Source organism: Melospiza georgiana, chromosome Z, assembly GCF_028018845.1.
Source record: "Melospiza georgiana isolate bMelGeo1 chromosome Z, bMelGeo1.pri, whole genome shotgun sequence".
Classification (NCBI taxonomy): Eukaryota; Metazoa; Chordata; class Aves; order Passeriformes; family Passerellidae; genus Melospiza; species Melospiza georgiana.
Genome location: NC_080465.1, coordinates 41,888,887 through 41,908,186, shown reverse-complemented (window position 1 = coordinate 41,908,186; position 19,300 = coordinate 41,888,887). Strand labels below are relative to the sequence as shown.

At 40.7% G+C, this 19,300-nt stretch overlaps 2 protein-coding genes across 2 annotated transcripts in view; both read right to left on the bottom strand.

Moving 5' to 3' along the window:
- The window catches only part of ANKDD1B (ankyrin repeat and death domain containing 1B), a 24,336-nt gene extending 5,036 nt beyond the window's left edge, over positions 1 to 19,300 (bottom strand). The window contains exons 1-11 of the mRNA XM_058043477.1: positions 19,139 to 19,300; positions 17,040 to 17,138; positions 15,209 to 15,307; positions 15,014 to 15,118; positions 13,170 to 13,268; positions 11,557 to 11,655; positions 9,699 to 9,797; positions 8,777 to 8,875; positions 7,094 to 7,192; positions 3,251 to 3,349; positions 643 to 738 (exon numbers count right to left, since the gene is read on the bottom strand). Of these exons, the coding sequence (XP_057899460.1) occupies positions 643 to 738; positions 3,251 to 3,349; positions 7,094 to 7,192; positions 8,777 to 8,875; positions 9,699 to 9,797; positions 11,557 to 11,655; positions 13,170 to 13,268; positions 15,014 to 15,118; positions 15,209 to 15,307; positions 17,040 to 17,138; positions 19,139 to 19,300 (1,155 nt within the window). The remainder of the gene's footprint in view (positions 1 to 642; positions 739 to 3,250; positions 3,350 to 7,093; positions 7,193 to 8,776; positions 8,876 to 9,698; positions 9,798 to 11,556; positions 11,656 to 13,169; positions 13,269 to 15,013; positions 15,119 to 15,208; positions 15,308 to 17,039; positions 17,139 to 19,138) is intronic.
- POLK (DNA polymerase kappa) overlaps positions 19,163 to 19,300 on the bottom strand; it is a 40,249-nt gene continuing 40,111 nt past the window's right edge. Inside the window, exon 15 of the mRNA XM_058043476.1 lies at positions 19,163 to 19,242. Within this exon, the coding sequence (XP_057899459.1) occupies positions 19,230 to 19,242 (13 nt within the window). The 3' untranslated portion in view covers positions 19,163 to 19,229. The remainder of the gene's footprint in view (positions 19,243 to 19,300) is intronic.

Below are 19,300 nucleotides of genomic sequence, written 5' to 3'. Positions count from 1 at the left end.
AACTCAGCAGGAAGCAGGAGTGAGAATGAAATCACAAATTGATATGGCAGTTACTTGTAGCCCTTTAGAGAAGCCCATCACTATGCAGTGTTCATTTAATTAACAACTAGGGAAAGAAGGTGAGAAGTTCAGACAACCTAAGCCATGTCATTCACACTTGTTGTGAAATTCTTTTCCTTCTCATTGATTTAATCTTATAATTAACACACAAGGGAAAGGGAGGGAGCTTCTGTTGAAGTAGCTGAGCTCTTGCTAGCAAAGGAATCACAGACATCTCCACTCTGCTATTTTTCAAGCATAGATTTTACTGTACCAAAGGATCCAGAAATCAACATGGATCCATGATATCCCAGCCATGGTACTGATGGCACAGTTTGGATTTGGCCTAGAATCTCTCTCCATCCCTTTATGTGTAGAGCACAAGGCAGGAAAGTGCTAAGATCTGCTTACAGTTTTACAGCTATTCAGGAAAAAAGCCTGGATGGGCTAGAGACTTTCCCATTCCCAATCCTAACTTTTGTTTATCAAGGCCAGTCTTACTGCCTGCCAAAAGGAACCACCTCAGCTGAAAGATACCTCAAAATCAGAACTGGCTTTTCCCTTAGCTTAGGCATATTGTGTTTAATGAAAGATGACTCTTACCTGTTTCATGGCAAAATACCTTTCTGCTTTAATGATCATATCTACAATGAGGGCATGATGGCTCCTTGATGCTGTGGCTAGTGCAGTTTTCCCATGCTGAAAGCAGGACAGTGAGTCAGAACATAATCTTGGGTAAGTGTGTCATAGAAGAAAAACACAGGGACTGTTTACAGACCCCATCCCTTTCTTATGGCTTTTGGGTAGCTACAATCAAAGTCCTATGCTCTGCATAAGCTTTTTCACCTCAGCCCAGAGGTGGTCAGTTTTCTCACACACTAAACTCCCCAGTAAAAATTCTGGTGAGGTACTGCTGCTTTCAGAAACCTGCACTCAGACCTGCATACTTCATACCAGCTTGCACACTCCAGTCACTGCATCCACATTCAAACTACCACAAATACAGCTGATTCCCATGCTATGGTTAAACAGGCGTTTCAGATGGATAGGCTGGCAAAGTTGGAAATATCCAGCTTAAAGGGCAAACCTGTCCCTTGTTTTAGATGGTAAGAGAAGGTGACTCACAGAATAAAAAGAAAATTACTTTCTTATTAGAGCTGGAAGGAGCACAACTGCAGGCTGATGCTTCATGGGTATAGAAGGAGTCACAGTTATTCAAAGCCATTGCTGCAACACCAGCTGCAGAGGTTTGCTCAGTCTACCTGAACCCATCTGTCCTATTAGCGCTTCACTGTGATGCAGGCATCACGGTGGCTCTAAAGGGATTTCTCTGGAATTGTCTATTTTCAGCAGATCTGCACTGGGATTTAAATATTATGATTAATCTCCACATAACAAGTGCTAGGCATTTCTAGAAAAATAGGTCTAAAAGAAGCCAATCCCTTAATTAGAAGGTTCATTAATTAAATTATAAGTTATTTCACTTCCCCACATAGATTAAAGTTCCCTAATATAATACACCTTTTGAGTTCTAGAAGAGCATCACATTGGAAGCCAATGAACATACATTTCATTAAATCTTTTAGGCATAGGCATATTTTATATGTGAAGAGTCCAGAGACCACAAGAACACCGTGGGCTCAGCTCTGGAGAGGTGCTTTGCATGTCACAGAGGGAGGCAGTGGATAAGGGGGGTATTTCTGCACCCCTGTGCTGGTGTGGGCACTGCTGGCATCCTGCATGCACATACAGTACAGCACTGCACGTGGGGAGCTCTCTGCTCTCACAACCAGAGACAGAGTGCATTTCCTGACCTCTGACAGGAGCAGATGCATGGCATTCTCTGGAGAATGAGTACTGCTGCCAGGGCGGGGAGGCCAGAAAAATACTGTGCAATCAAAGCAGGCTCCCCATCTTCCTGACTACTGTTCAGCAAGCACAGTAACATTTTTGGCATCTCAGCACCAATTCAGTTCAAAGGGCACTGTACTTGCGTATGTTCCCAGCAGTGGCATGGTCTCAGGGGTCATCCAGCAAATAGGCAAGGAAAAAGCTACTCCAAGAAATAAAACAGAATCCAGAAAGGTGACTTGTACCAGAACTTGTAGTGGCTCAGAGCCAAATTCTCACAACAACCTCTAACAGTGTTGCTGTAATACAAGAGCACTGCCTTGCTCAAAGTCTTGCAGGTGCTAAAGGTCGTAGGCAATAAGTAATTTTTGTGTCTGCCTTTGGAATAAAAATACATTGAAAAAAAATTCCCAATGGCTAAGGTGCTGTTGAAACTGGACAAGATTTCATTCTGGATTGATCCCTACAAGAACTGCAGCCCTTTGGCAAGTGTAGGCATGATTCTAAATGGAAAGGCTTAACCACAATGCAGCACCTTACCTCAGCATCCCAAAACATACCAACCATGCAACCCCCACACAAAGCCCTAGGCCTCGTATCAGCCCAGGGCAAAACAAGACTATTCTAATCCATAAAGATTCATTTCTCATCAGGACACTTTTCTGCAGGGAAGTTACTTTTTCAGGTTACAAAAGGGCAAGATTTTTCTCATAATAAACATCAAATCCTTCAACTCAGTCGTAGAGAATTTTAAGAAAAGTGGTAACAGTGTAAAAGGGAATGCTTAATCTTGCAGTAATTTATTTAAAATATTTAAATACTGGGTTTGGTACTCTGTCCTTTCAAAAGCACTTCTCCAGCAACTTTGCTTTGGTACCTCTTCCAGCCATTACCATTTTTGTTTCTATCTTTCAGGCAGAACATCATCTCAGGGTTTAAGTACCCATCTGAATAGATCTGGAATGTCACCATGATTCTCAGATGACCTGGAGTGCTAAAGGGCAAACTCTCCATCGCTGCCCCTGGTAAAGCTGTGTTTCTCCTGGCACTGGGCCCAGCTGCAGCTGCACAGTTACAAGGAGCCACAGGCCATTTGCCCCTCTGCAAGCCTAGACCATATTTTCCTTGAAAGGTTTCTGGAAGCAGTGTTTATCCTTCAAACCACAAAATTTGGGAGCTTTACAGCTCTTCACCAAAACCATCAGATCTCTGAGTTATAACAATATTAAAAGTAGACTTCCTTTGTAGTTAGCTTTACTTAGCAAACACAACCGACAACATCTGCTTTATGCATCTCTGTAAGGAAGATTATAGAACAAAAAATCATGTAATCCTTACATGTGTGAGGAATGCAATTTACCTTATCCATGGTCTTGAGATTGCAGCCTGACTTCAGCAGCACTTCCACCAACTCCACATTGCCAAGATCAGCTGCCAGATGTAGAGGGGTTTCCTGCCTCTGGAATTGAAGACACCAAATAAATGGATTGAGTCAAACTTAGAAGCAGCATGCTTGCAGGCTGAATCTAAAACAGATTCACAACAAGAGGTGACCTTGGTGAGAAAATACTGAACAGAGGGAAATCATTTAACTTCTGTGTGATCTGCCAGTTTTGTATCAGGCAGACAAGACAGCATATGGCATCTCTGCAGGAAAACCAGGCAGAAGTTCCAGCTGGCTCAGGAAAAGGTTGCTGTTATGCCCCTCTAATGTACTGTAAGCTAACAAGCTCAGTCTCTCTCTTCCCTCTTGAAGCAAGGTGCTTTGGACAGAGGGCTTCATGTGTCTGGCAATCCACACCCATATTATTCTCTCAAGTAACCTTTTCCCTGCTGAAATTCATGCCAAGAGAACTGGATATCCACAGTTTTCAACAGTACATTATGCCACATCCACAATGGAACTTTTTAGTTGGCCCTACCACAAAATCATGATGCACACCTGCTCCATAATGGGTTCAGTGAACCTTAAACAACATACATATAAAAATACCCAAAACAAAATCATTAAACAAGGCCAAACCATTAACAAGAAATACAGCTAAAATGGCATTCACCTTCAAGTAAATCTTTGAGTCTGAAAGGAGGGTTGTATAGTCTCTACATAGCTACATATACCCATATATGTATTTTTTTTTTACAGAAATTAGAGTAAGAAAATTCAGACATCTGCGGGTGAAATGCAGCAGCAAATAATGGAGTAATTGTGGAAGCCCTGCATATATGGGAATATTCCTTAGTATGTTTCTTGGGACACTTTATCCTTCTAAGATGAATGTTTTGTGCCTGTGCTTCTCTGACATTGCAAGTTTACATTCTGTAAGTCTGGTTAGAGAACTTCTTTGGCCTTAATATCTTAATTATAGTTTGCACACTAAGAAACACCAGGCTAGGGGTTCCACATTAAAAGTCTCATTAGTTAATTTTACAGTTTACACTACGATCACAAAATCTCATGTATTCACCTTACTTTTTTATTCCCATATATAAAAAGGGGTTTTTTTATTCATACACCCTACTTTCTTTCCTGCAGAAATTTAGGGATACGTAAGTACCTACTGTAGGCAATTTCCAGCATGCTAGAGACAGAGTGTAAAATATTTCCAAAAGATGGGTTGAAGAAATGTATAAAATTCTCTGTTTTATGTGACCAGAAAGTCTTGTCCTTATACTTTACTCCACCCACAAATGACAGCCTCTGTTTTCCACAAAAATGTGTATGAATTAATCTTTAGCAATAAAATGAACAATGGGAAGAGGTGAACCACAGATTTCTCAAGACTCATCCTTGTTGGTACTGTGGGGAGCACCTCTGCATGTCATGAGGGAGAGCAGGCTGCATTTCCCCAGCAGTGAGCCACAGTGCCCCAAATGGGACTCGACAGGTCTGCTGGGACAGTCTTTCCACTGAGATGGATGGCTGAGGTGTAGGGCTGATGGGGAGGGGAAAGAGGGATTCTCCTTGAAGTGCCACAGGTGGCAGGCCTGTCTGCACACAGCTGGGCCATGGAGTCTGTGATGGTCAGGAGCCTGTGTATGTGAGCTCTGTACAATCTTCTGCCATATGGACCATAGGCACTGGATGTCCTCTGATGGAGGACATCATAGGACATCTCCTAGATGGAGACCTAGTTGTTGTCAGGTCACTGTAGTCCACTCTGCTACCACTTCCTCAGAGATATTGGATACCTTCTGGTATTTGTTTACTTGCCTTGCTGGTTTGCAGTATCTTCTCTGAGGAGACACTTTGCATTCATGCTCAGTAAGAGCCATCTCCAGAGGCATGGGAGTGACTGCTTCTGTTATGATCACTTTGTCAATCCCTTGGTCCCTAGAGGTGGACTCCCTGAGCTTCCCTACCTTCCCAACACTGGAACAGCCAGGTAGGCATGTGTTTACCTTGCTGCCTACCTAAGAGGTCATTCAGAGATGGACACCAGGTAGTTTTGTTTCTGTTGTCATTCTTGTATTTTCCCTTTTTTGTCCTGCTACAGGCCAGGTTGCCTATTTTGAATCTTCCCCCTTTTGCATCTCAGCAGGAGCTGCTGTTTCTCTTTCTAAGGAAATCAACATCTACTTCTATCATCTCTCCTTGAGTTCAGGCACAATCATTATATTTGGGCGCTGGGTCTCTGGTTAATCAAAGGTGTGACACCTCCAGCTAAGGGAGTTTTCACTTATGGTGGCTTCAGAGCTTCTCAGTGTCCCTTTTCATGCTCCTTGATCAGGAAACCCTTGTTCTCTTTCCAGGGCACTGGATGGCAGCTCTGTAGGCAAGGGCCAGACCCAACACAGCATTGGAAATCCCTGTGCTTCATCAGGGCAGGCAAGGCTCCCCTCCTTCAGATGGTGTATGAATTACTTGGGACTACATTCCTTCTAAGGCATGAAATCCCAAACAGTGGGAGGCAGTAAAAGCCTCAGGCACATGTCTAATTCCTTTCACACATCATGACCCTGAGAATTGACTGCCTCTGGGCAAATTTCTGTGTGGCATTCCCAATTAGTTGTTAATTGTTACTCACAATAATCTAAGCCATACAATAGTATAAAAAGTGTGATTATGCGAGGAAATTCAAGGAACTGAGTAGTGTTACAAGCAGGTGGGAGAGACCTGTCCTGAGGGAGAAGGGGCAAATGCCATTCTTTCCTCTCTCAACAAAGTGCCTCTCCAAGGAGGGAAATGAAAAGGTGCAACTCTCGATTTTCTCCATGAGAAGGTCACCTGAGTACACTTCAGTGGCACTGTAAGGCCCAAAAACACCAGATCAGGCACAAGCCAGTGCTTCTATCACCACTCTACCAGGCAAAGCAACACAAAGTGATACGCAGCACAGTAAAATGCAGAAATAGACATTAACAATCACAGGAGATTTTGTACAGCAAAGAAGGCATCAAGCATGACAGCACCAAAGTATGGTACAAATCAGTGGTGTATATGATCTACAGTGAACTGATCTGATCTACAGTGAACTGGCCAACAATTAACCAGGCCTCCAAAGACCACTGACACCGAGCAGGGTAGAGGAATCCTGGTTAAGGTAGGGGAGGCAGGTGTAGCTGTCTGTGGATGGGCTCAAAGCAGCATCCTTTCAGTTAACAGCTGCTCACTGATTGCATCACAGAGATGTGTGACCTTGTCATTTGGTGTTGCTGTGTTGCTCAGCTCTGCTCAGCTCTGCCCCCTCCCAGCTCCCTGAGCACCCCAGTTGATTAAGGTGGAGGCAGAGTGTGAAACAGAGAAGGCCTTGGTGCCGCGCGAGCATTGTTCAGCACCAGCTTTAACAGCGCTGTCTTACCAGCCCTGTTTTGGTCACAGATCTAAAACACTGGACCTGGTGGGTTGCTTTAAGGAAAAATTAACTTCTTTCCTGCCAAATGACATTCTGCACTGGCTTCCCTCTGAAGCCAATACCATTAGACATTTCTGTCATTTATTACATGAACCATAAGACTTGAACAATACATTACCCAATCATTTTCTGAGTATACAGCATTGTGCTATCCTTATCTTGCTCAAACAATATTAGCACAGCATGTACCAGTGACTAATACATATGTACACACACAAAAGAATTAGGAGGGAACTGCCTCTTCCTTCCTATTTTTTGAACCCTGTGCTCATAAGGAAAAAAAATTCAAGCAAAATCCATGTAATCTCCCCTTTACCAATAAAGCTGTGTAAATTCCCAGCTTTTCTTACGTGATTTAAGGAGTTTATGTCGTGATTGGCATCCAAAAGGCTTTTTACTACCAGTAGATTATTACTGAGGACTGCTAAATGGAGAGGGGAATTCTTCTGCTGTGGAGGGAAAATAACAAATTGTTATATTTAGGAATATTATTACAAGCTCAGGCAAACAACAAAGAGGTTCTAATTGAAGCCCACCACTTGCAAAGGTGACATGCTCTAGCAGAGGCTGAACACTGCAGAAAACACACCTGGATGTGTGGAGTTACACCAGAGGTGGTAGCCTGCTCCCACCTGGAAGTGGGTATTCAAATACAGCTGAGAAGACTGGAAATGCTGAGTGCATGGGGTGTGCATCAGTGTGCCACCACCTAGAAATGCAGCAAGGCACTCCCCTTAAGTGTTCCTGCCTGGGATGTGCTGCTATCCTGACAGCAGGGAGATCAGGGTAATGTTCCTGCTTCCTCAGAGAAGGGGATTTGCCCTTTGTTGAATGGCTCAGAGACAGACTCATTCTGTATTTGGTAAACTGATGTCGAAATCTACTTTCCAGGAACAAACCCTTGTCATGTGTTGCTGCTGGAAATACTCTTCATACTAAAGTCACTTACTGTCATATTTATAAAACATGACAAATTACAATTAGTAAGACAGAGGTTTCATTTGAGTGATTATGTAATAAAATAACTAGGGCACAGATTCAAGACCAGTCAAAATCCACATTAGGCTGGTAAGATCACTTTGTATATTGAACCTGTGATGGATCAGTTTCTTGTGAAATACAACTAAAGAATAATTCCATACCAGTACCATTTATGGTGCCAGGCACCAGTTCAGTGTTCTTATAAAACACAGCCATCTCTTCCGAGCTACAGAAAAATAAAGCAAGCTCTTATGCAACATTATGATGGAAACATTTGCAAAATGTAATTTTTTGGAAATTTGGAAATTTTTTTGGAAATTTTTGGAACTCAAAAATTTTTTGAGTTGTTTCTGCTGCAGAAAGCTAAGGAGAACAAGCAGCACAACTGCCTGACCTTTAAATCATTTCAAGCACAATATAAATTGTTATTCCTTGATAGCTTTCTGCAAGAGGCCAGTGATCATGGTGTAAGTCATGAAGCCCAGATTCTATTTTCATCCTGTACTGCAGAAATGGAAAATAATTTCCTACTCATAGAAAATCTCAAATATCTGTAGTATCTAATCTGAGCGAGGATTTAGGTAATATAAATACCTCTTTCTTTTTAAATCACAAAGAATGTTGGCATGCAGATTTTGAAGGCACTGAGGGTGCATTTACCTGCAGAGGATGAAAGCACTGAAGTGTTTATTTATATTTTAGTTATCTTTATTCAAAATCATGTTGACTCCTTGCCCATGGCATTACTACTGCTAAATTCAAGCAGGGCACTTGGCTCTCCTTCTCCAAATGCCTGGCCCTTGGTGCAGCCTGGCCATGTCTACTCCCACTGCTCCAGCCTGCTCAGGCCCACACTGGGCTGGCAAATGGATCTTGCCTCTACTGGTCTGTGTGTGTGGCTAAACTAACACCTAGAAACCAAATAACAGTGTGTTTGGGAAAAAATTCAAGGAACTTCTCAATCTCATTCAGATTGAGATTGAATCTGAATTCCCATGGAAAAACAGGACAGGCTGAGGAGCAGCAGAAGAGTTATACTGATAAACACTCACCTCAGGTTTAGGAACCAGGTCAATATTCTTATCAATAAGAAAAGTAACCAAGGATAGATGTCCATTCTGAATTGCAACCTGCAAAGCACTGCTATTGTTCTGAAAGGAATTTGATAGACAGAAAAACTTACATTTTTATTGCTGAAAAAAACAGTATTAAAGAGAGGTATAAATATCGGGAAATCTTGAATTTAAATTTGTCTTAGTATCCCCTCCACCAATAAAACCTTTTGACATAATGATACAAAATGAAGCACATCAGCAGCTGGCATGATGTTTTTGACAACAGTGAACGAAATTCCCAATTCTACTATATCACAACAAACATACTAAAGAACACATACATCCTATATGTTAGACCATTACCAAGCAAGTATGGTCATATCAATCAGTAAATCCATAGGACAGTTAATAAATCAATAGAAAAATTAATTAATATAAAATAAATTTAAAAATTAATTTTTACAAAATAGTTCTGCTTAAACAAACAAGTTCTCATTCTGCTGGAATCATAAACTTCTTGCAGCAGGCTAGCCAAGCCATTCAGCAGATATGAGTTGGACTGCCATTCAGGAATCACATGTAGAGAACAAGTTTGTCATCAGATCAGTCACATACACTGCCAAAAAGGAGGATTTTCAGTTATCCTTGTTGGTCACATTTTCTAGTCACATGTTGTACTAGTGGGCATACAGGAAATGAAAAGCTCCACCACAGTATTCCATCAAGTAAAGCTAATGTTATTTTACATCCACGCTGGTTTTATTCTGATAGCACTCTCTACATTCCCCATTCTATTTTTTAACTGGTTTTATTAAAAAAAAAAAAAAAAAAAAAAAAAAGCCCAGAGCAAATATCCTTTGCTATTAAGGTCTTTTTCACAGTCTAGTATGCACCACTAGGAGGGATGCTGTGTACATACCTGAGTTGAAACATTGATGTCACTCCCTGCCTCCAGTAAGAGTTCAGCACATTTTTCATGACCTCCCTCAACAGCCAAGTAAAATGCAGTTTCTCCATTCTAGACCAAAAGAGACAAAATATCTGTTCCAATTTAAGAGATGTGACTACAACACTAAGACACAAAATACCCCCAGTAGGTTCCATCAGGACCATCCAACTCTTGAGTGACACGGCTACTCACCAGCAGTTAAGTGACAGATAATGTTTATCTGGACAGATGTATAGCAAAGTTTACAATACAGAAAATTATTCTAAAAATATTAATCATGCTCTTTTTGGTGGGCAGGAAACACCACTATTGTTGCCATTCAACACCAGGAAACATCACTATATGCTAGTATGTACAGTAATTCCAATTTCTGTCAGTGCAATGTCATGGATTTCTGACAAATTCACAACCCCAAGTGCTAGCTATAAGGAGAACTTTAGGCAGAAGTAATCCTGTTTCATATTTATTTCAAATCTTTTCACAATGAAGGAGTCTCCATGTCTCCACACAAGTCTATAAAAAGGGATACATCAACTACACAATTATCTAACTCCTGCTTAACATCTAAAATACACAAAGGTTTAATGAAAGTTACTCTGGTGTTTCAACAATCACAAAAGAATCAATAAATCCTAATTTTTCTTTGCTTAAAATCTCGATGTTATTCCGGTAGACAATACATGTTAGTACTTTGCTCATGCTATGGGAAGAGAGATCTGTTCATACGCGGATCACAGCATCTCCATCTGGATGGGAAGGTCACACCATTAGTCATGCCAAGACAGGGGCACAAGCAGCACAAGCTCTGTGTGCAGAAGCAACATTCCCAGACAAGCCTTGGAAACAGGAGGGCTCCACATTTCAAAGAGGCTCATGAGCCTTACAACAGGCACAGCTGAAAAGAGCAGCCAAGTTGGATAAGAGGGAACTTCTCAAATCAGTCCGTCACTGACAAACCAGGAGGAGGGCCTTGGGTAGGAGTTACTCATTTTGCCCCCTGGCCCAGCAGAACAAATGATCAGCCGCATGGCAGGTTCCCACAGTGGGCATTTCCTCAACAAAGGAAATTACCTCGCCCAGGTTGTTCCAGCTGCCCCATAGAAGAAAGAGACACAAACCCTTTACAAAGCAAGAATGCTGAGAGGAGCAGCTAGTGTGCATTTCCTTCCTCCACTCCTTGTTTAAGCCTTAAGATGAACCTGAAGAGTGCATTAACTCAGGGATACTACCTTCCCAGCTATTACACAATTGATGAATATGCTGGGTGAGCTCACCAACACTAAACCAGGAAAGTGTCTGCAGCCACTTTTGTGCAACTGAGGACTGATGGACAAGATACAAATTATCTCTGCTGAGGTGCCCGTGATGGAATGTGCTTCGTATGCAAATCCAACTGGCTCAATGAATAATAATGAAAAGCACCAGAAGTGCTTAAAAGTGAGATGTTAAAAGGAATGGGATCACAAGGCTAAAAATGCTGGATGACAGAAAGCAAGGGGGTCAAGGTCTTCCTCTGTTCTCCTCTGCCAGTAGTTATGCAACAGATTGCCAAATGCAGGGGAGGATGTGTGTAAGGGATAGAGCCTCTGTGCTGAAAGAAGACACTGAAAGAGGGATAATTTAGGGAGGTTAATTTATTGGACAAGGAACAAGGAAACAGGATGCAAAGTTACTAGGAAACCAGCAAGACTAGGAAACAGGATGCAAAGTTACTAGGAAACCAGCAAGAAGCCTCCTCAGTGCCACATCTCTTCCTTTCAAATTTGAATTTTTAGAAAAATTTTCAAATCTCTAACTTTATTTCTTTCAATAGCTTAGATGTACTTACCTGATTGAGGTCATTTATTTCCTCCCATTGTTCAAGCAGAATTTCTACAACTTCACTGTGACCATTTTTGGCTGCTAAATGCAATGCTGTGTTTCCCTCCTTGAAATTAAAATATTAAATAATATATTTTAAAATCCAGAATAAAGACATTAACTAAAACCAACAAATGTCTTTGGTCTTTTACATACAAGTCTTTCTTACATACAAGGAGAGGGAGGCAATTGCACGCAGCATGCACCAAGATTCAATCTAATCTTGATGTAGTCTGGTCTAGGTGGTTGTCTGAAAACTTCAGCATATACCGGAAAAAAGAGCTGAAATTCTAACTCCAAATAAATGAACTAGAAGAAAATTTCAGGTACTGGTTCCCACAAGGGTGGGTACTTCACTGAGCCCCAAGACCATTGATTTAAAGAGTAAAAAAGCCTGGGTCACAGCATAAAAATTTGTCATGGCTTTGATTTGATCTCTGTCACCATCAGTGCAATTTCTTTCCAGGAAGTTAAGAAACACAAAACAGAAACAAAACCAAAACTAAAACACCACACCACCAAGCAAAAAAAAGCAACTAACAACTTCAGGCAGAGCAGCAGCTTTTGAACTAAAAGAAAATGCAAGCATACAAAATAGTATAAAAATGGCTAAAAAATTCAGAAGAATGCTAACTCTCAGAAAAATGAGAGTCTAGAACAGTTTTTCATTCACAGCACTGAGTGGGAAGATGTGGAATCCTTTTTACCATTGATGGTTAGAGTGTGATTTGGTTTGGTGACCCAGGAGATGAGTCTCTGTCCTGGCTTCTTACCTAATTTGCAGGACACAGCATTTATCTCCTGGTGCTGTCAACACCTTTAACCAGCGAGATATCTGGGACAACACCACCTGTCAACCTCTGCTGATAAACTGCTTAGTACGGCAGAGCTCTGGGTGGCACTGTAGCTTTTAAACTATTACCAGAAAACCAAAAAATCCAACATCACTTCCTGAGTGCTTACTTATGTGGTTCTGTAAATGCAGCATCTGACATATTCACAATTTTTACTGTATTTGTCTTACAATGCCTCAGATGCAGAGAAATACTAACTTGCTTTTTCTAGAAATAGTAAAGCAAGGAAAAAAATTAGGAGCAGACTTTGAAAATTATGAAGATACCTTAAAATATAGTGTCAAAGCAAACTCAATCAGATTGAAGTGCTAAGGTACTGCTGAAAAAGAATTTATAGGTGTTTATTTTCATCCTGAAACTTTTAAACACCTTTGAAAAATTGATCACACAGTCACACACAGACACAGACAGAGTGAAATACTGAGAAATACGATCTCCCAGAAGAGGCTGACACCTTTATCACCAGACTTCCCCACTTCTCTCAGCAGACAGCATATGCTAGACTTGCTTTGCATAAATTATGAATGTGTACAGAAAAGTCTCCTGCCAATCGTCCCACTGCCTTCCCTTTATCACTAAAAATCATCATATGTTTGTTGGTCCCTTATTTCACTGTAACTTCTGTGCAGCACACTCAGATATTTGATTGTATAATAATCACAGTGAAACAAAATAATTTTTCATAAGCACATTTGTAGTTGTACTTCTGTGGAAAAGAAACATTTACCTCATCTTTTTCAGATGTAAATAGCTTCAGAGCAATCAATTTTTTTATCATGTCAACATGGCCTTTTTCAGAGGCCAGAAGAAATGGCTTTTTACCTTTCTAGAAAACAATTATGGAAAGAAACATAGTGTTACAGCAAGTAGAAATAATTCTAGATACTAGATATATGACATGCACATGTATATGTGTATCCTATATAAAAATTTATATATCATATGACTAAGGAGATTAACACAATAGTAGAAGATACATAGAAGAGCAGTAATTAAAATTACACTAAGTGTATACAAACAGATCATACATTTTTCATATCCTGAATAAAATATATAAAAGCTGTTTAGAAATGTTTAAAAAGTGTAAAAGACATTCAAAATATTTTAATCCTGTTTTTTTATCAGTATGAAAATATTAATTATGTCATTAAAAGTCTGAGAATTCTCAGAAACAGGCAGCAAAGAAACAGCAATATTTATTTCCATGGGTGAGTTTGATACAAATTCTGGAAACAGAGACCAAAACTGACGTATCTCAGAAGTTTCATCCAGGAGCCCTGAATTTAGCACTGAACATCGTAGGGGGTTTTGGTAGTGTTAAAACCAACAAAAACTTTTCAAACCATTTACAAACTCAACTGCAGAAAGTTATCTTGACACAAAACCATACCACTGTTCAAGACAGTAAGGCATATAACCAGCTAGGTAAAACGGCTTCACATCATGCCTGGTAGTGCCTACAGAAATGTCTAGAAAAAAAATGTATGCACCTAGTAGAGAATCATGATGCAACCTCAACAGGTGGTTGAGAAGGTCCTTCCTCGGCTTTCCATTCCCAGGGCCTAAACCTTCAAAGGAATGTTTTGCTAAGTTAACTCTGTTTTGTCAGACTTTTCATTTGTGAAAAGAATTCAGAATTTTGGACCCTTGAGTCAATAAAATTCAAGAAATTCAGAAGGAAAAAAAGGGGAGATTTGTTCTTTAGGTGTCAGATCTCACAGGAATAAGTTTTCCTCATGTAAAGCTAAAATATCTGACTTATCTACATAGCATTTCAAAACAAGATCCCAACACTGTGGAAATTAAAACCACAGAAAACCTGATGAGGACAAGACACCTGTTGAGAGTCAGTGCACCTCTGTAGGATGGCTGCACAAAGTTCTGTGTTCTAATTGATGAAACATGGCCATGTTGGCCATAACTGGCATGTTTTGGTAGGGACAGGGGTCTGTGAAGATGAGCTGTGTGGGAAATGTCAGAGGCTGCCTGTCAGACATTTCCAGCTGACTCCACAGTGGACCCAACTGCCCCACGATGTGCCAACACTTAACTCACCATAATGAAACAAATGATGCCTATGTGGAAATGTATGTAAGAGTGGCTGGGCACTGCTGTGGGAAGGATGCACAAGGAGAGATACAGCAACAAACACAGAAGATGCAAGGGAGGAGACACAGGGGAAGGTACAGTCACCCATAGGTGACTGCAATCCATTCAAGAAGCTTTCTGGAGCAGAGGAAACTAGTGAGAGGCAAACGCAATAAAAAAAAAAGGAATTGACTGGGGACTGAACCCGACCTCCTCTTTCCACGACTAAGCATCACATGCAGCAGAAGCAAGGACAGCAGAGGGTGTCTGCAGTCCACCTGGAATGGGCAAAGAGGGACGAAGGGTGCTGCCCCTAAGGGCTTGTCTGGCTGTTTCTTTTATCTGTCCCTCAGTATCCAAGTCAGTAATTAAAAGTACATGCAACTATCTAAACTAAAATTCATTTGAATTCCCCAAATCAAGATTGTGTCCCCCAAACAAAAGCCTCATAACATCAAAGAAATAAACAGAAACACACTGTACCCCATCAGGTCTGTTCAAGTCATTCAGATGAAGATCCTGGAGGAAATAATCAACTATTTTAATGCTGTTGCTCTGAGCTGCAAAATGCAGTACGTTCATTCCTTCCTGAAAAATGGTAAGTCAGTCTGTAAGTATGTTTGATTTTTTCCCAACATAAACATATTTAGGGTTGGTAAAAATTTTTCATCAACAAACCTCATTCTTAGCCTTTTGATCAGCACCTGCTTTAACTAATTTTCGCATTATATCCAGATTTCCAGTCCAGGCTGCAAGATGAATCACTGTCAGGCCGTGCTTCAAATAAAATGACAAAGGCAAAAATTACCACCAAAATACCTCAAGCAAAGTTTCTTTAAATCTTTTTGATTGATTCAGTGTATTAGTGGGTTCCAGTCTGTAGGCATTTAGAAAAGCAATATGAACACCTGACAGTGTGGGTGGGATTCATCTCACTTAAATTAAGCTAGATGCAATAGAGCAAGACCTAGATAAATGTTTGACTTCTTCACAGAAGGTCTGGCATCTCTAGAGAAGGACTGATCCCATTTTATGACAGAGGGATGAAGTCCTATCTAGAAATTATTTTCTCTCTCCAGAAACCATGTAGATAGATAGTCCTGGGTGCAGTGGATGACATTTCAAGTGACAATATGCAATGAATATACTTCCATGAGTCACTATATTTTTCCATTTAGACCTCTTTGTAATGTCCTCACCTCTCAAATTCTCTAAAACCTTTTTCTCTTATAGGAAAAAATTAACCCTGTTTTGAACATCTTAAAAACAAAAGGACTAGCTCAACTCTGAGCTGCTGTGGCCTCATCTAAGGTACTGGGGGCAGTTTTGGCTGCCACAATAAAAGCACATAAAGCTATTAAAGAGTGTCCAAAGGAGGAACACAAAGATGATGAAGGACCTTGAGGGGAAACCACATGAGAAGCAAATGAGGTCATTTGGTCTTTTCAGCCTGGAGTAGACTGAGCGGAGCCCTCACTGAAGTTACAACCTCCTTATGAGGGGAAGAGGAGAGGCAGGCACTGACCTGGCAGGACCAGAGAAAATGGCATGGAGCTGTCTGTGTAAGGGGAGGTTTAGGTTGGATATTAGGACACCCCCTCATATACCCTGTTCTGCACTTCTAATCATTCTAGAGGTTCTGCACGGGACTCACTCCACTTTACCAGTCTTTCCCATGTTTGCAGAAATTGCAGTGGAAAACAGTGGGGGGCAATAGGGAATATGTACCTGGTATGCAGGCAGTAAGATAAATCTAGGCTTCAGCAAAATTTGTGGCTGTGGCCTAAAAGTCTGCCCTGGAAAACCTTCCAAGCCATGAACAGCTGGAGGCCAGTCACAAATAATGCACTAGGCATCCATCCTGGGAATGCTATTCAACATCTGCATTAATGACCTGAATGATGGGCAGAGTGCACCCGCAGCCAACTTGATATTAAACTGGGACGAATGGCTGATAGACTGTATTGGTGTGCTGCCATCCAGGGAAACCTTGACAGGCTGGAGAAATGGCCTGGCAAGAACATAACATAATTCAACAGGAGGAAATGCAAAGTCCTGCCCCTGAGGAGGACGAGCAGGAGCAATCCCAGTACTGGCTGGGGACAACTGCCTGGAAAGCAGTTAGGCAGAGGAAGACCTGGGGGTCCTGGTGCACACTAAGTGGAACACGAGTCAGCAGAGTGCTCTTGCAGCACACAAGGCAAATAAAGTCCTTGGCTGTATCAGGTAAACACTGTGACCTGGCCAAGGGAGGTGCCTTGCGCTCACTCAAGTATTCAAGTTATCCAGTACTTTGGGCAATGTGTTTTTCCTCTAAAAATGTTTTTTTTTATACAAATAGGTGCAGTTCTAAGACTGCACCTATTTGTAAGAAATAGAGTATTTGTATAAAGCTGGAGTTTTTACTGCAAGCTCTTAATTTTTGCACAATTGGGAGCACAAGAAAATTATCTGCTTTTACTCAAAGGAATTCCTATACATGTGAATCAAAACAAGTAAGCCAGCTTACCTGATCTGCCATGTCAAGCCTAGCTTTGTGATGAAGAAGAAAGTCCACCACAGACACATGGCCTCCCGCAACAGCAAAATGGAACGCTGTGCGCTTCAGCTGGAATAAGGAAAGCTTTGTTTGCCAGGTCTGCAATACAGTTCTTTCCCTGTGCAGGTGTTCAGGATTTTGGAATTCTCTGGTTGTTACCAAATGTACCTGTTAATATATACTATTTCATATTTCTCCTCCTATTTCTTTGGATAGCATTTAGATATTGATCTTAGAGAATTCTTGTAAAAACAGAATGACTTTGTTAGTCTACGTAGTAATGTCCTTTCATTGAAATGTCAGAATGGGATAAAGAACTCAAACACTGCATAGGGGGGGTGCATGCAGTACAAGAAGCATCCTTATTTATTATTTTATTGCATGGTATAGTTTGAATAGCTCAGGTCCATATGTATGCAGTTAGACTTGCTTTTGGTATCCTCCTTGCTTTTGACTAAACCTGTGCAATGCAAGCCAAGATTTCTCCCTCAGTCAGTGTTAGTCACCTTCCCATACTGAGTCATCATCTACGTAAATGAAAGCTACCACTGTGCAAACAGTGAGTAATTTTATAGAGGTGAATGGGCTCAGTGCTTCTCAAGAAGACTTCCATAATGTAATTTGTGGTATATATTTAAAAGAAATTTGTTAAATTGAATCAAATTTTATTGGAGAGTTTTGCTTTCAGTTAAAGTGGGCATAACTGGGTTTAACATTAGTGACTAAATAGTTTCCATACAAAGATGTCTAAAACATTTAATCAATTAATTTTAAAAGTCAGTTTGGATTTGTTTACTTAACTTCTCTGAAGCTCACTTGACTTGTATAAATCTAAATTTACAATCATATGCACCAAAAGGAATAAAAAGGTGGGATTTAAGACGTATATTTATGACAGAAAAAAGCCTCTTATACTATAGAAAGAGTACTATCAAAAAGCTCATAATCTGATAGCCTTTCTTATTTGGCTTGAGAGCACAGGGGCAGGAATCATCAACATTAACAAAACTAATGACTTTGCCAGCATAAGCTACCTCCCTACTAGGATAATCAATCAAAGCACAACACCTCTGCAGCTATACTAGTAACTCTCTCATACTGTAGATCTAATTTAAGGATGACAGAGAAAAGTTTCAAGCTACTAAACGGAAAATGTATTTAGTTTAACTTCCTGAACTCTGGAAAGCAAGGAGGAAGAAAGAACTATTTTAAAGTGACCTTTTAGAGTGTAATGCAATTGATACTCTCAGTATTCAAGTGTATTCAGAGGAAATGTTTGTCTCCTTGTCTGTTTCAGAAACAAGTCAAAGATTGCACTATAATATCTTCTATATTCCCCAGTGAGTGAAAATACATGTGAGCATGGGAGGCAAAATTTTTCAGAACCCAGAATAAATAACAATAAATAAATAAATACTCAGGGGTAGATTATTTATATGTAGCCATTGAGAGGACACTGTTACACAAAACTCCCAGATTAATATCATGACTGCATGGTTGCTGTTGAACTACCTCTCACGTGAAACACAGCTTTATTTAGCTACTGTGAAGTATACATCTCAGATTTTAGGCCTGGTGTTGAAGTCAACATAGGAAATGCATTTTTGTATATCTAAGGTAAACCTGGACCCTGAGCTCAGGCTGGAGCCAGAGGACATTGTAGAATGCTTCCACAGTTCCATGCAAACCAAGAGTAATACTTCTTTCTAGAAATTTATAATGCTAGCAGCATGAATCCATTCTTAAAGTGACTGTGAGGTAAAGTCTTCCCACTCAGAAAGATGGAGAACTTGGGAAATCAGTCACCAAAGAGCTGTGAGGGAACACTAGAGTAGGGGCAGAATTGAGGAGTCCTTAGCTCCCAATGTGATACACTGACACTGAAACCCGAGAGTTCAGCTGTACAACTCCCAGTGTCCATAATGGCCACATGAAATTATTTCTTCACCAGGTCCTAGAGGGCCCTTCTGCAGCCTCTCTCCTGCCGCTGAGGGGGCATGCAGGCATTCCCCATGCAGCCCCAAGGAATCACCCTTCACAGCAGGCACTGTCAGGCACCTTATACTCACAGTATCTACAGCATTTATGTCAACATTCTTTTTAAACAGCTTTTCCATGGTATCCAAATTGTTCATTTTAGCAGCATGTTGAAATTCTCTCTCATCTGGCAGTACTGTGGGAAAACATGATAAAAACCACCATATTATTAAAAAAGTAGCCATAACCAACAT